The 17,015-nt window shown below is 40.9% G+C and overlaps 1 protein-coding gene and 1 long non-coding RNA gene across 6 annotated transcripts in view; one reads left to right on the plus strand and one right to left on the minus strand.

Moving 5' to 3' along the window:
• Positions 1-17,015, plus strand: part of pcxb (pyruvate carboxylase b) — a 249,637-nt gene that overhangs the window by 229,571 nt on the left and 3,051 nt on the right. For both annotated transcript variants that reach the window (XM_035624173.2, XM_035624172.2), the window contains exons 22-26: positions 782-961; positions 5,291-5,465; positions 6,387-6,460; positions 14,919-15,059; positions 15,329-15,430. In XM_035624173.2, the coding sequence (XP_035480066.2) occupies positions 782-961; positions 5,291-5,465; positions 6,387-6,460; positions 14,919-15,059; positions 15,329-15,430 (672 nt within the window). The remainder of the gene's footprint in view (positions 1-781; positions 962-5,290; positions 5,466-6,386; positions 6,461-14,918; positions 15,060-15,328; positions 15,431-17,015) is intronic.
• Positions 14,254-17,015, minus strand: part of LOC118300099 — a 39,372-nt gene continuing 36,610 nt past the window's right edge. For all 4 annotated transcript variants that reach the window (XR_004790044.2, XR_007030426.1, XR_007030424.1 and 1 more), the window contains exons 3-4: positions 15,215-15,400; positions 14,254-15,045 (exon numbers count right to left, since the gene is read on the minus strand). This is a non-coding gene — a long non-coding RNA (uncharacterized LOC118300099). The remainder of the gene's footprint in view (positions 15,046-15,214; positions 15,401-17,015) is intronic.

Below are 17,015 nucleotides of genomic sequence, written 5' to 3' on the forward strand. Positions count from 1 at the left end.
CTTCCCCCGACAGTGGAGTAATGCATGCAATTGGCATTTGCGTCCATGTCCTGTTCGCAGTCCAAAAAAAGACTTATCACCATTATGCTAATAGACATTGCTATTACCATAATAATATGCCATTTTCAATTATGAAAGAATGAATACCTGTGCTTTTTTAATGAATGTTTTCCTCGCTCATCTTCCCTCTTCACTTTCAGGTTTAATCTCTTTTTTCCAGAGAAAACTGGTATAGTTTTGTTTTTGGCTGCCACATGAAATGATTAGAGAGACTGTACGGATGTAAACAACTTGTCATTTCTCATTCTGCTGTTCCTTTCTCTGGGTCACTCAGTACTTAATGTTCACAGACAGCATCTTCATTAAAACAAAGACTCTGTCACCACATTTCTCTTTTGGTCAAATCACTGTGGTAGATGCTTTCCTCCCATGGTTCGTCCAACAGGGAACGACACAGCAGGACGTAACGGAGACGATGGTGCAGCCTTGACAGGCGCTTGAAAACAACTTCTTCTGAACAGATTGTGTGTGAATTTGACAGATTAAAAGAGCAGTGGTCACGTACTAGAGAGAAATAAAACACCTCCTTGTTCTTACCTTACTGGGATATCACCTGTCATCTATCATCTGTGGGCTGAAGCTGAACTCATATCTTGGTAAAATAAGAATATTCACCTAACTAAAAGAAGATCTTCTCGTCATTCTCCTAACTTTCTTCTCCCAAACAATATGAGGGATTGAATATTACCAGTTGGTAACTCACAGTTGTTTCCTCTCTCAGGTGACGCCCTCATCAAAGATCGTGGGCGACTTGGCCCAGTTCATGGTGCAGAACAACCTGACCAGGGCAGAGGTGGAGGAGAGGGCTGACGAGTTGTCCTTCCCTCTGTCTGTGGTGGAGTTCCTGCAGGGACACGTCGGGATACCGCACGGAGGATTCCCCGAGCCCTTCAGATCTAAGGTACCGCCATTTGTCGCGAACATCTTTCAACATAAATTTAAATTTTGAAGGCTGCTTAAATCAGATTAGACACAAATTAACATGAATGCAGAAACTTTATTAAATAAAGACGCTGGCTTCTGACCCCATTGATCAAAGAGAGGTAGAGGGATTAGAGCCTGATGGATAGCGACTAATCTGAGTTCCCCTGAGAGCCTTGGATGGGGCCATGACACTGAGACAACATAGAGGTGAGGCCTCTGTGATGGTGAGAGGAGCAGGGGCTGAAACTGAAAGCCTCTTTTAGGTAAACACACAGCTGTTCCCATCACGTCAACCAAACCTTACAAGACCTTTAATCTTTGTCTTCCTCACTTCTTTCTTCACTCGTGCTCTTTAATGACATGCAGGATTTAAAAGCACAAACACTGTCACATGCTTGGTTACATTTGACAGTTGCGAGTCCCCATTGAAAACGGCGACGAAAGCCCCGATATTGCTCAGTCCTCTCATCTCCCGTCTTTCTTCACGTCTGTCTACCTCTCCTGTCTTTTCTCTTCATGGCTGCAGACAGTGACGGAGATGCTCTCATGCGCATCGGGGACCAACAGCTCGAGATCTCCTGGGGACAAAAGCAAATTTAGTACATACTCCCAAAAACCTTTTCCCCCAAAGAAAAAGTCAGAATGTGTCTGACTGTGATGAGTTTCTACCATGAGTGTCTCATGAGGCGTTTTCAGTGTGGTACCTGCCCCTATGTGCACTTTTTAACAGGAGATTCATTATGTCACCGTGTGTGTGTGTGTGTGTGTGTGTGTGTGTGTGTGTGTGTGTGTGTGTGTGTGTGTGTGTGTGTGTGTGTGTGTGTGTGTGTGTGTGTGTGTGTGTGTGTGTGTGTGTGTGTGTGTGTGTGTGTGTGTGTGAGTTTACGTGATCAAAGTGTTTTTCATGGGGCCTCCACCCTTGACAGTCAGAGAGATTTTTCAGTTTTGACATGATCTCTCCATCCCATTACCCTCTACCTCTCTATTAGTGAGACTCATCCTGTCTCAGATTCCTGAAAACATGTGGCAAGAGAGTAATTCCCATTAAACAAAGTGGTGCACATCTCCAGTATTCACTCAAATTCTCAGGTTTCCTTTGGTTTTTTTCATTTTCAGTCGGCACGTGGCTGAGGTGGGCTCGCCTGCCTTCAGCATACATGAATGCAAAAATGAACATTTTTGGCCATTGAACTTTTTCTCCTGCCACTTCTTGTGTATCGTAGAGGGATATATTTGCATTTCAAATATATCCCTCGCACCATTCATTAAGTATTCTGTCAAAGCTGTAGTCGCATTATAGTGTTCCGAGCAAATCCTCAGCACGTATGTATACGTTTCTTATCTCAGACAAAAACATCAGAGCATTCCTCTAAATCTCCCCTTCAGATATTCATACCATGACAACAATAACAATGCACCCTCAGTGTTTAGAGCACAAACACCCAGAGGCCTTCTTGCACACAGCCGATTGAAAAACCAACTCTCCATCCCACCGATTCAGCTAAATGGCGAGTTCAGCTTTTGTAACACACCACAAAGCTTTCCTTTCCCATTGTTTTATTTGGGTGTTTACTGTGAATACCTGAGTTTACATCCCAGCTTCAAGTTGGAGATAAATCTGATAAATGTTACTGGCACTCCCAATGTATATTTGGAGTATAAATCCACATAATTGGTGTCAAACCATTCCTGCTGTTTACCTTTGGTAACTTGGATAAAGTAAAAGTTATTTGAAGGGAGGCAAATAAACATGATCTGATCTGTACATCGTAATTCATCTGTGTAAATGTGACAATTATAGGAAGTTCTGGTGTTAGCAGCTGCAAATTTAGAGTTATTAGAGTGTTGTTTCTCTAATATCACACACAACTTGTCTGCATGCATAGCGAGAACTTTTCAAAAGACAAAGTAGTCGTTGAGGTATTTCCTCATCTTTGTTCCATCACACTCGCATCATTTGCAGTGTGGTTGGACAGAGCGAATGGCTAAGGGAGAGGAAAACAACAAAGACGAGAGGAGAAAAAGATAGAGACGGTGGGAGGATGGAGGAGGAGATTGCAACAGAATAAGACGTCGCTCAGAAAGAAAGGGAATTCAAGAAATTAGATCAATAAACAAATTAAAAGTTGGGTGTGTAATGTTGAGTGGTTTTAAGAAAAATAGCAAATAACCTAGAATGAAGAGTTTGACTTTACTTCACACACACACACACACACACACACACACACACACAGAGTCACTATCTGTCTGCGTCTCTCACTTAAACAATCAAGCAGTCGAGGTGTAAGACATCCTTTAAGGACACAGTGCTAATGAGCACGGGCTCCAATGAGCCTGCCATCTTTGAAGTGTTTCTCTCGCACACACAAGTGTGCTTTCTTTGAACTGTTAGCTCTGGGACTAATTGCACTGCACTGGGTCCTTTGTCTGGAGATTTCTGCAAGGCACACACGCACGCACGCTCTCACTAGTGTGCTGATGTGCTACAGATAGAAAATAGACCGTTATGAAACATATAGCAGCGCACACATTTCAAATCGAAACATAAATATATGGTATATACAGGATACATGATCAATGTATGTATGTTTGATTTTATCCACATAGCACTATGCTTAATGTCCAAATGAGTGAAAACACTCAGCATGTTTAGCCGTGCACAAAGAGTGAGCGAGCACAAAAAGCTGTAGTCAAACAAAGAAAATGCTGGTGTCTGAAATTTTAGATAAGCTTCAACCAATCAAATTTTTTGCAGGGACAGAAATATTAATAATTGATTCTTCCCTGGAAGGATATATGCTTTTCTCCTGATGAATCTAATGCCGGCGATTGGCCGACCAATGAGAATTGTGTTGGACAAGAGCATATTGGGCAGTGGAATGGGAAACAGCCATAATAAATAGCTAAGCTATTATCTTATTCTGTTTGTGTATTTCAATGGAGCGTTTGCTGAAGCACTGAAGATTAAATATAGCCTGAAAACCAGACCAGTCGGCGAGCTCATGTTTATTCACTCCCACGGAAGGGCTGGTCGGCACCCATGTGAAAGAAATGTAGAACTGGCCTTCTAAAGCCAGTGTGTACTTGGTTTGTGCTGGGCTTCTGTACAAACGTGGTGCAACACGGTGGACACAGAAACAATACCGGCATGAAGGGGTCAACCCGAGATAATGAAATCACAGTGGATATAGTTTAAGGTATGATACACTAATGACATTATATTACATTTCTGACAGTAAATCCCATAAATCCTTTAAAGCTTTAAACAAATAGGATGGTATGTTATCTGTAAAAGAATAATATACTGCACACTGTATATATACAGTATGTATACAGTATATATACTTACATTTTCTACTATTCCGTTCTACATTGAATATTTAGTTTTCTGCGAGTCTCCAGACCAATTTTTGCCTTTGCAAATCTAAACTAAAGAGGCTAATCAAAGGAGATTCCTGCATCTTTACCTCCCTTCCCCTGAGCCAGTGTGGATCCTGTGTCATCACAAGCAGACAAAATGTGTGAAAATAAAATCAAAACTGCTTCCATCAGTGGAAATGCCCATGTCCTCACATAATCTCCTCCGAAATCATTAGTAGATAGAATCCTCAGACGGATGGTCTCTACCTCTTTACTAGTTGTGTCAGATACTAACAACTGTGGGCAGATAAAATGCCATATCGTTAGTCATATAGCAGCCCCGACATTATCCTCTTAATATCTGTCTGTCTTTCTGCTTTACTACGTCTAAGAAAGAGTGAGGATGTTGTGTGCAGCATATCGCTGCAGTCATTTGATGGGCTGCAGTACTCTACTGGGGAGAAAAAAGATGAATTAAGAGGGAGTGGGAGAGATGGCGGGAGCCAAAGAGGAAATGACTGCAGATCTTGACACAGCAGCGGTGCCACTTTCAGCAAGTGTAAAAATAACTTGCAGTAATAAGTTTTATATTCTCTCCTATTCAAGCGTGTCTATCCCTCAAACCAGCTCCCCATGTTTCGCCTTCTTCCTCCCACCTTGAGTCTCTCTGTCACTTAAATGATTTGACAAGTTGCAGCTTTCATCCCGATGTATGGTTGTGAGGTACAATGTGAAAGTTTTACCAGCACTTCACACATCCCACGATCTTCAGTGTCCCGTGGGGATGGGACAAGTGGGGAAACATTATGACTTGGAATAAAAAGTTTCAGCAATCTGTTTGTTTCCCTTTTCTCTCTTCTGGTGTGCACTCGCATGCCTCTTTATTGTCTCTTCTCTTGCTTCCATTGTTTTCATGTCCTTCTGGTTTTTTTACCTCCTATCTCAGGTGCTGAAGTCTCTGCCCCGTATCGTGGGTCGTCCCGGGGCCTCTCTGCCACCTCTGGACTTCAAGTCCCTGGAGGAGGGGCTCCGAGCTGCACACGGGGATGAGATCACCCCTGAGGATGTGATGTCGGCAGCCATGTACCCCAAGGTGTTCCAGGAATTCAAGGACTTTACTTGTGAGTGTGCAGACTTGATACATGATCTTTGTATTCAGGTACCCCTAAATGTTTAAGAATATGTATCAACTCATTCTTTTAATTTAGTAGTGACTTGTACATTTAATCACATTCTGTTGTGTCTGTTATTTTCAACAAGTCTGGGATTATGGCATTTGGTTTCTAACACACACACACACACACTCTCTCTCTCTCATTCTCTCTTGTATTATTACTGGGGCTTGAAAGCACAAGCCAACCTTTAGTCAGAGACACTCATTATAAAGTTTGACCAGTTGATCGAGATGTTTTCTGTCGTTGTATTTGGCACTTCACAGGTCTTGCACATGGCAAATCAATCACATTCTTTAGATTCTCGGAAGTTGTGCTGTTGAAGCCCAAAGGGGAAACCACACAGAACCCAGTGATCACCTGTCATTCAGATGGGGAATCTACATAATGTACAAATGAGACACCAGAACAGCGAGGACTGGAGCTAGAGGGAGAAATCAGCATAACCACAAACTGCATTTTTAAGCAGGTGTGAGTTTGAAGTACACTCAGCCAGCAGCAGCAGCATGTGCAGCAGACAGGAGAAGACTGATGCTGGGAGTTTATATTTTTAGGATGCCTTCTCTGTAAGGCAAACTTGACAAGAAGTTGTTCAGAGTAGCGACAGTATGCTGGATTAATGCAAGTTTCATTGTTGCTTTGAGCAGTGAGGAAACGTCTGTTATTGAACTCCTCGTTTCATTTGGTTCACAGTCCCTTTGCATTCGTTTCACTACTATTCTCGACACAATGTTTTTTTCTAATTCCATTTCTGACATACACAAACACATAAAGTACATAAAGGCACATTGTTTTCCTTTCCATCAACAGGGATTCTTATCACAATAATTAAATGATGGATGCCACCTCTGCTTCTTTTTCTGCTTCCAGCTAACTTTGGCCCAGTGGACTGTCTCAGCACCAGACTGTTCCTGGATGGACCCAAGATCGCAGAGGAGTTTGAGGTACACAACTAAAATTGATTTAATTTAGCATTTTTAGGCTAAAGAAACTATTTAACAGCTCTTATATCAAGCTCATCTATTTTAGTCTATTGTTTTTATATTTTCAACATGGATTATGTCTAAAGCTGAGGAAGATTTGTTGAGGAGCCTTGTAGCAGCATCTCTCACATCTGACAGCATTTGTAGCCATGCAAGCTAAAAGTCAGAGTACGATCCATACGGGAGCTTTTGGACCGTTGTTGATACATATTTTTAGGGAGTCAAAAATTCTGATTAGAGGTCTACTAATGGAAATTAGCTAGTTGCTAAATTTTGTACAAAGCCTCTTTTCTCTATATGAGATTATAAATTACCATTTGCATCTTTTCCTGCGTTGTGTTCTGTAAAATGTGTAAGTAACAGCAATAATACACATTATATTCATCCAGAACATAAAGGTGTGTAATTGTTAAATAATTCTGACTCTTAATGTGATAAAACATAAATAGGTTAGGTAATTATAATAGGTAAATAGTCATTCATTTAGCAATCAATGTAGCGCTTTTCACAAATTCTTATGTAACAGCGGGTCCACAAAGAACAGGCATCATCGGCGGTGCAGGATGTTTCCATCGTCTGCAGAAGGCTGAGGCTGGATGCAGTTTGGTGCAGAGGCACGTGAAGTGCTGATAACACAGTGGGAGGACAGAGATATTAACACTTTATCAAGGGAACAACAAACAGCATTTCTGATCCCTCTGGCCTCCCCGCAGAGAAATATCAGATTCATTTTGTCATGTGATGTTTGAGAGCAGGCCAGTGAAAGGCACTGAGGGCCAATATCTCCGACCGAAATATGACCGTTTTCTTAAGCATATAGCGTTTGTTTCTTCTCCAACAGTGAGGCGTGTGAACATGCATTCCAATGGAGGATTAAAAAAAATGAGACAAATTTGTTTTGCATGCAAATAAATGAGTGCGGCACCAGAATGCAGCGATCTCTTGGTGAGAGACCATGTGATAATTGGCTTCCACTTGTCACAGCAAAGCCCCAAAACTGAAACTGTCGCGCTCCTGGACAATATTTACATCTAAATAGGAAACCATCAACACCAAACGGTTACATATGAAGAAGCAGCAGTCTGGAGTTGGGTTTAACATACATGAATATTCAGTCAGGAGACACATGTCATGACTGCTGTGCTAATTGAAAGTTTCTCTCAGGACAGGAGACAGCTGCTGAAAAAGATGCTGTTTCATCCAGGAAGTGCAGCGTAAATAGATAATTTCAGGGGGAGTGACATCAGTAACCACAGATGAGCAAACCGCAAACTAAAGTGATTGTTAAAAGTCCAGGTAGATTAGTCAATTTCAAAGAGATTATTGAAACTACTGACAAAAACTTTTGCAACGGATATCAGACTTGAAGAATCAAGTGGCCATTTAATAGTTGACTGTGTGGAAAGGAAATTTTAGCTTTATTTATCACCGAGCAGTAATCTCAGTTAGACATAACCCTTAATACTTGACCGGGTGAACACAGGTATATTAAAATACGAGAGAGAGAATTAGAGTGTGTTAGAGAGGTGATGCCGCATAGAAATTGTTTATATATTTTAGTTTTTTACTTTAACATGGTACATATACCAGTAGGAAACTGTGCCTGGGACCAGATGGCGTCAGTATGAAGCATTCTAACAGGAGGTGGGACAGGTCAGAGATGATGGCTGCGACAGTTTACACTGCTGCGCTGCAGTGACCTTGAGTTGCGTTTTTGTCTGAGTGTTTTTGTGAAACAGGCAGTAATGTTTATGGGGGAGCCCTGACTCAGTACTACAGGATCTGAGGCCTGATGTCGCAAAACTTTTGTCTTGATGGGAAATGTTGACGGCAGGGTTCTAATAGAAGTTTGTTAAAGGTCATTTTGTTGTTTAAGATAGGAATGTGGAATCTAAAATATATATATATATATTAACCCTGTGAGGTTTAGATGAAAGGAAATGGCACTGGCATCCTGCATTGTCAAAAAAAATAAATGTCAGGACACTTAATTAGATTTCTCTTTTTTTTATGTTGATGGATTAAAGTTCCTGGACAACACTAGCTGGGGATAGTCCGTAAAACACGTCCTTGGATGCACCTGAACACATCATCAGTGACGTATCCTGGGACCACTGGGTGTTTTCAGGTCTCTCATCATCGCCCAGGTGACCTAGCTGTGGTGGGTCAGACAGGAGCTTCTGTCCAGGTAGCCATGCGTCCTGTCCTAACCCACAGCCATCTCATGTTCCTCATGGTTCTGCTCTTTGCCACTCCGGTGACGCACAGTTGGCTTCGACGGGCAGACCTGCTTCTGGCGGTCGATGACCAGTTCTCTCTTCGCCTCCTCCATGCAATACTGCCATGGCACTGTCAGTTCCACTAGGATGATGTTCATGGTGGCCTCCGAGACCTTAAGTTGTGGCAGTGTGCCAGTCGCCAGGACCCCTAATGGTGTCTTGGGCTGCTGCAGGTTTCGATGCTGATGACTTCCCCAGTGGGTTGCAGCGCCTGACTGAGGCACCAGTCCTGCAACAGAGGCTTGTGACAGGAGCCCAGGATGTGCTCCAGTGTTCCACTTGCTGGGCTCAGTGGGCAGTTTGGGGAGTCCACCTTGCCCCAGGTGAAAAGGGTTGGAGGACCAGGCAGGACATCGTACGCTACCTGGATCAGGAACTTGATGTGCTGTTGTTCTGCCTGTCAGAGATCGGCACATGACCCACAGCTCTTTGGTCCTCTCGTCCTCAATCAGCGGCCTATATACAGGATATAATGTAGTCGGTTTTTAAAAAAATAGGTCCTGCTAATTTTCCACTTGCCATTTCTGTAGTTGAGACTCAGGAAATGTGATGTATGTCAATGCAAGCAGCACATGCTCCCAAAGCTTTCCTTTCTAAAAAGGACAAGTGTAGTGTTTGAAATGGAATCATTGTTGGAGTGGATGCTGATTCAGGAAGACAGAAACCGTGGAGGTCTTAAGCAGAATGTTTTATTATAAGAGGCAGCGACACTGATCATCAGGATGGCGTCCTGTGATAGTCTGCCTTCCTCCGTACGCTGTAGTGTATTTAGCTCTGACAGAGTAGTGTCGTCATCTCCCCGCAGCTATGACACCTCGAGAGAGACTTCAGCTGCTCGCCATAGATGAGAGGACCTTGATTGGTGCCTGAGAACCAACAGTTTCTCAGGGAGGATAGACAAAATTCCACGACAGTGTTCATGTTCGTGACACTTGAGAACAGCGTCCTGCCGGTGTTTCAGTAACGTATGGTATTGCTTCCTGTTTCATCGAACATAGGGGGCTTCATTAAGTTCCAGGTGTGTAAAATACACTTTTTGCATGATGTTTACATTTGGCAAAGTTCTGCAACAAGTTCTGAAAGAAAACCGAATTGAGCTACTATAGGGACAGTTGAGTCGTCTCTCTATTTCCCCTCAGCTTTCCAGACATATTATTTTGTTTTCAAAGCTTGAAAGTAATGTATTTTAAAAAGCAATTTTGGGCACTGATTAAATCAAAATTAGCATGAAAACCTTAAAAGGGAGTCTACATTCCCTTCAGCTACCTGTTAACTTTGAGCATTTTCACAAAGCTCCTTGTCTAGACTGTATCACTCAGTCATCTTTCTGCCAGCAGTAGTTGTAACCCTGACACAAATTTAAATCAATTTCCGTTCTTATGTCTTTTTTTTTCTGTGAATATTTTCTCATTCTGTTATTATGAGCAACAGACCCACACAAACACAAACAGATAGAACTGACAGGGATTCAGAGGCGTCCATGCTCAATTACTGCTTCAGTTCACTGCAGCAAAATGGTTTCAGGCTCATGATTATTGATTTTTTTAGACATGGGGAGCATCCCTATTTTGCATTGCATTGATTCTGCCGATCTTTGACCGAGCAAATGTCAAAATATATTAATTATATCTTATATATATTCAGGGTGCTTAATTAAATTTGAAGCCTAGTCTATCAGTGACATTTCTTTCAATTTCCTACATATTACTTATAGTTGACTTCAACTATATTCATCAATATAGTTGATGAATATCCCCCCCCCCCCCCCCCGTGTATGTAAACAGGATGGACACAATCTTAGAAACACGTCTCTATGATGGGGTGTGGGTGTCCAATCAGAAATGTTAAATGTTAGGTGCTCATGAGAGGCACATTTCTCTTTCTGCTCATGTTTGGCAGCTATTGAAATGCTGATTGCAGTAGCACGGTAGCGACGAGCCCCGAGGAGGGGAAACGGCACTGAGCAGCCAAAGCAATTTGGTGGGTTTTTAAAATTAGGAATGTTTTAATAGTCAGTATAGTATAACTCACGCCACCCTTTCACCTAGAAAAATCTTTTCCAGGTTAAATGCAGGCATCTATATAATCTGAGGCTGTGTAGAGTCATGCACCTGTAAAAAGTGATAGACAAACAAGGGTAAATGCAACAAAAACACTAGACCATGGTGGCCATAGTTACAAAGAAGCAAAGGGTGAAATTAGGTTTTTCAGTTAAAGTGGTTGTGATCCTCGGTAGGCGTTTGTGGTGAATTTGCTGTGACGGCAGTAAAATTCAGCACCTGTTCATTACAGATGCTTCTTGCAGAGCTCTTGCAACCACACCATTAACTGTACATTTGGAACAAAAGCTGTTTATGAGCTCTTGGCATCTAGCGAGTGAAAAAAAGTGATGAAAACAAATCTCAGCACCAAATCTATTCGAGTGCTGAGCTCGACCTAAAGCCCCGAGTTGTTGCTGTTGTGAGAAGCAGGTTTTCAGGTTTTGGTATTCTTTAGTCCTTTTAATTCAAGCCTGTTGTAAATCCAGTAAGAGAACTTTATCAGCGAGTGAATGGCAAGCTCAGAAGATCCCATGACCTTTTCATTTTTTTGGGGGGTGCTCTCATTTCTTGCTCTAAGTTATATTTCATTATTGATTATTTTAGCCAATGTCTGAGTGAGCTAAGTTGGACTAAATGATTCTGAAAAAGCTTCTTAAAGACAATTTTGTGAAGTAGCATATGCACTACTTAGATCACACACACACACACACACACACACATATACACATTCATGGATGACAGCTCTGTCATTCATCCAGACATGCAGGAACACAAGCAGGGAAGAAAACACATTGACCTATCTGGCATGTCCTGATGACTCAGTATGGTATTAATCATGTTTGACGGAAACATAAACAGACGTTCACAAACATGGAGCCAGTCATACACAGCTTGTCAGTGCTAATATGCACCGACGCCAACACGTGAATCTCTTAATGCCGCAATTAATCTTTGTCATAGTCATTACTAAACTCATGTGAAAGAGAAGATTTGAAACATAATGCTTTTCAGTCAGTGATACTACACATCCTAGTGGGTAAACAGGTTTGATGGATTCAGTTTATCTTGTTTGTTTGAGGGTCTTAATGGACAAAGTCTTTGTTTAAAAGTCGATCTAAGGCAGTGACATCCAAATGTGTCATTGCTGACATGATGTGTCTAAGATAAATAGTTTCTTCAGCTTCGCTGTGACACATACTTCACACTTTGGGATATTTCAGACACTGACATGTTCAGTCAGTCTAGTAAACAACTGAAGCATGGCGTCCTAATGCTACATTCTAACGATGTATTAATTACAGTGGCCAGAAAACAGTGGAAGTAGGAAACTTATTTCCTTTATGTATAAATTTGTCTTCAACAAGGTCAGATTTTCATCTAAGTTATAGTAATGGACAAACTAGTTATAGTCTTTTTATGATCATTCAAAAATCCAGTGTACAGGTAGGTTAGAAAAAGTACAGTATATAAACCTAGAGGATAATGACAGCTAGGAGTTATCAGCACTGGAGCTACTTTGACTTATAAAATACTGGAAGAGCTTGTTTGTGGTTAATGCTGCTTAAGGTTTGAACACGTATTAATTCTGCAGCAGCACTGTGACTGTTTAACTGCTGTGATTAATAGAGGCAAGTGTTGGCATAATCACATGTAAGTGTACTATTGATAATCTTTTGTCGCAGAATGTAATAAACTAAGCGACCCACACAAATATTAGAAGAATTGCAGACAGAGATTAAATGGCATTAGGGGGAAAAAGTGTGTGAGAAAAAATGTAGCTTTGTCTTTGTGGAGTTCATTTGACAGTGATATTGCAGTTCAGTCGATGTATTACAATGCCTGCATTGTGTAATTATTCTTTAAAAACACAATGGTACCCATTTATTTATACACTGACTTCAATATACGAGACTAAATGACTGCCTGGATGTTTTCGATGTTGCCATTTGCCCGAAAAAGAGAGAGAAGATGAGATATATGATAATTTTCCAGTGGACACAGAGCTTCATGAGCCCTGGTATTTTATCTGGAACGAGGTTAAACATGAAAGCAGGTTATTGAATCCCACCATAGCGGAGGTGGTGTGCTGTAAAGAGAATTTGCATGACCACTAACATCAGTGTGCAGCAGGGAGGAGTGAGCAGCGAGTGTGACGAGTTTGTCTGATTCATTTATACAAGTGTAAGTCTCAGTGCTTGTCTGAGGTTTAACGGTTTAACTTGGACACATGGTTACATCTTCAACAATATCATCTACAAAAGGTTCATACATTATTGTTTTGCAGCACCTCAAAGAGATTCATACTGTATTTGTAATAGAGGCAGTTGTGACATGAAGTGTTTGAAGCCACAGAGTTGGAAAAGGGAAGTCAGTTTTTTTTTTTGCATAGAACTGCCAGGAGCCCGATTCAAAACAGCACAGGTGGAGAGGGAAACAGCGAGATATGAAAACTGAGTGCCAGAGAGAAAGCAAAGGCATGCAGTGAAAGGTTTTGTTACCAGATACAGAGAGAGGCAAAATGAAACTGAGATCAATACATACCTGCAGCGGCGTGTATTCTCATCTTTGGACCGAGACTTAGTTCGGAATATCAATGGAGACTCAGCAGCTGAGATGTCAATGTGAAAAACGAAAAGGATGAGAGGGGAACCAGACAGCAGCAAAAATAGAAGCCAAAAGAGCCTGATGAGGGGAATTAATAATGGCATGAGAGGCAGACTGGCCCCAGAAATAGGTAGCAAAATAACAAAAGAAAATTGAACGCTGTACTACGTGGGGGGGGGAACTAGACAAAGACGCGAAGTTAGCAAATGGAAAGACGGTAAAAATTAGTTTCCGACCGGTGAGATGACAGATTTGAGAAGAGGCGTGAGAAAAATGAAGAAGTACAGTGGCTTGGTGTCAAGGGGAAGACAAGCAAGACAACACAGCAGTGACCAGAATTGATGGTAGAAGGAGAGGGACTGTCTGGTGTTGAGACAGAGACACAGACTGATGTCTTTGTCGTACAACACTGTTACAGGTGGAGGCTGGTATAGTCTCTTTGTTTCAGGTCTGTGAAAATGTTTTTCAAATCTCTATATCTCATATCGTCATCCTGTCTACACCACTTCTCTTTATTTGATGTCAGAATCGATAACGTCTGCTGCTGCTGTTAACACCGATTTACAGAAAACACCCATTAATGTCTTGCTTTCTTTACTAACCTACACTACACAGTATATAATTTATTACAAATTTGACATACTGTATATAACTTGTTGGGTTTTTTTGCAGAACCCAAGTCATATCTTAAATATTCTAGGCTCATTTTTAGTATTTTTACTTGATAATTGACTAACTGTCAATTATCAAGTAAGGTATGAAGATGTGGAAAATAACATCATAGTAAGTCTTAAAAACAGTCTTAAAAACAAAATCAAACAACATAGTATAGTATGGCGAAAAAAGGGCATTGTTTATTATGGCATACAAACAGCATAAAACGCCATAATATAACGAGGCATGAGATGGCATAGTGTAGTAAGGCCTTAAACAGCATAGTAGTATGGCATAAATACTGAAAAAATATACAACAATCCAATTGAATTCAATATTATTTGTATAGCACCAAATCATGCCATACATTATCTCAAGACACTACATACAGTAGTAAAGCATTAAAATGTTAAAAACATCATAGTATAGTTGGGCATAACAAATTCCATTGAGCTGCCTCAGTTTCATGGCCTGGTGTTGTGAAAGTTGGTGTTATGTTTTACTATAGTGTTATTAATAACACCTATGACCAGTCAAAATGTGTGCTGTTGTTCCAGCGCATGGAAAACATGGATGCCCATAGGAAACTCAAGTTTGTTTGGCTGGCCTCTAAACAACAGAAGCATGTACTGATGACAATACATAAGCCACCACAGCACCATCAGTAAAGAGAAACATTGCATATTCCAATATGAGAGGGTGAAAAGAAAAAAGTAGAGAAGTAAACATTCTGTTTGCCTCGCCCCACTAACTTTAATCAGGTGCTGCTGTCTGTATTTTATTGCTTTAGCTGGACAAAACTCAAACTGTAATATAATTTCTGTCCTCCTCCCCTCTCAGGTGGAGCTGGAGAGAGGGAAGATCCTCCACATCAAGGCGCTGGCACTGGGTGACCTGAACAAGGCCGGTCAGAGAGAGGTCTTCTTCGAGCTCAACGGACAGCTGAGATCTGTACTGGTTAAAGACACTGTCGCCATGAAGGTATTGATAGAGAGAGGAGATAAAAATATGATAGATGTTTATTAGTGTCACAGCAAAAAAGGACATAAGAAAATACAAATCTTATATACAGTGTAATAGGATTGCATGTCAGATATTGAAATAGCACAGACAGTGAGTATTGCACATGAGATAACCTGAGTGACTTCATAGTGCAGACTGTGGATCATGTGGTCGACTGGGAGCAGCTGCAGGAAGGAACGACCTGCGACAGATGGATGCATGAAATCTCTCTTTGTTCCTCCACACAGGAAATGAAGTTCCACCCCAAGGCCCAGAAGTCTATCAAGGGTCAAGTGGGAGCACCCATGCCTGGAAAAGTCCTGGAGGTCAAAGTGGAAGTCGGATCTAAGGTCAGTTCAAATAACCCCCAAAATGGCACTCAGTATAATGAATACCTTGGCCAAGGCCAAGTAGCACTAAACAGTTAGTGGTATTACAAACTAACCTATGATTCTGCCAGATTTTCATGAGGGACATCAGCTGCAGTGAGAAACATGGGATGTGATAGGCTATGGCGTTTAATTAGTCTCAAAACCCTCAGGCATGGAGCTGCCAAGCTGGACACTTGCTCAATCATTCATTTGACTTTGATTGGTCACTTAAAACACCCATTGTCACTCATAATGAAACTATAGTAAAAGTTTTAGATATCTTGCAATGCAATTTTTACTGGTATAAAAGATTTTGTGGATATCCTGACAGGTGGGAATACAGTTTTGAATATAATAATATCTATTAGGGATATCAAAAGTGTAATTACAGATGTTTAAATATCTTGCCATAACTAACACCAACTGGAGTAAGACAAGAGATTATCATGACCTTTGTCAAACCAATCAAAGAACATGTCAGTATTCCAAGTGACCAATAAAAAGAGAGGAGCCATCAGCCACTGTCCCTGTCTCAAGAGGCCGCAAGTGTTGAGCTGTACGACCACAAAGACAGTTTCACTCATCAGTCTCATTGTTGCAGGTCTACTTGTGGATGGTTTTCCCCTCACTGATCCTGTCAGTGAGCTCATTTCTCATGCATGAGCACGGTTGTTTTGAGACTAATTAAACACCTTAACTATTTGTTTTACTTTTCCAACACTGTTTAGGCGCCAAGTGCTTTTTATTCTCTTAAATCTTCACTGATATCAAGAATATTAACTTTAGTAGATGCTCTAATTAAAATCAATGTTCTTATACTAGATTCCCAAATGATGTACTGTACTGTACTTTTTGATTCATTTTATTGGCAAATCTTTTTTCTTGACATCAAAAAGTAATTAAACCTACTTAATATGGGTGTGACGAAACCAAGACGATATTTCAATGCTATTTTTAAGAAAACTTCGATCACAAAATGTAAAACAATGCATTTTGTAATGTTTTAACTAATTAACTTGCTATGAATCATCATATGCAGTAAAAATAGAACAATATGCAAGCACAGGAAAAGGTTTGCCCCAAACCAAACTGACCTTATATGAAGGTATGAGTGAGCTTCTAATTGAAGTGGAGTTGCCACCGAAATTTTGACGTGACTTGACCAGCAGTGTCTGGCCTTTCAACGTTTTCTTCACAGGCGTGGTTCGCTGTGGTGGCTCTGTAAGTGTCTTGCAGAGTGCATGGCAACATTTTCTTACATATCATTCGTGTCTTGTCTGTCATTCTGTTGCCCTTTATTATTTCCACCGAGACACCGAAATCATTCTGGCTGCAGCTTTTCAACAGCATTTAAATATCACAAAATCTCGTCACACCCCCACTATTTAATTATTGATAAATACATTTGAACAGAAGTTTATTATCCAATTTCTTTTTAATGTTACAAATAGCTGTGACACTTATGGTCCTCCTTATAACCTGCGACTCTAGTCTCAATACAACAGTCTTTTATTCCTTAACAAATTGATGACAACGTCTAACAATTACCTCAAATTATTAAGTT

This window comes from Scophthalmus maximus, chromosome 2 (assembly GCF_022379125.1).
Source record: "Scophthalmus maximus strain ysfricsl-2021 chromosome 2, ASM2237912v1, whole genome shotgun sequence".
Classification (NCBI taxonomy): Eukaryota; Metazoa; Chordata; class Actinopteri; order Pleuronectiformes; family Scophthalmidae; genus Scophthalmus; species Scophthalmus maximus.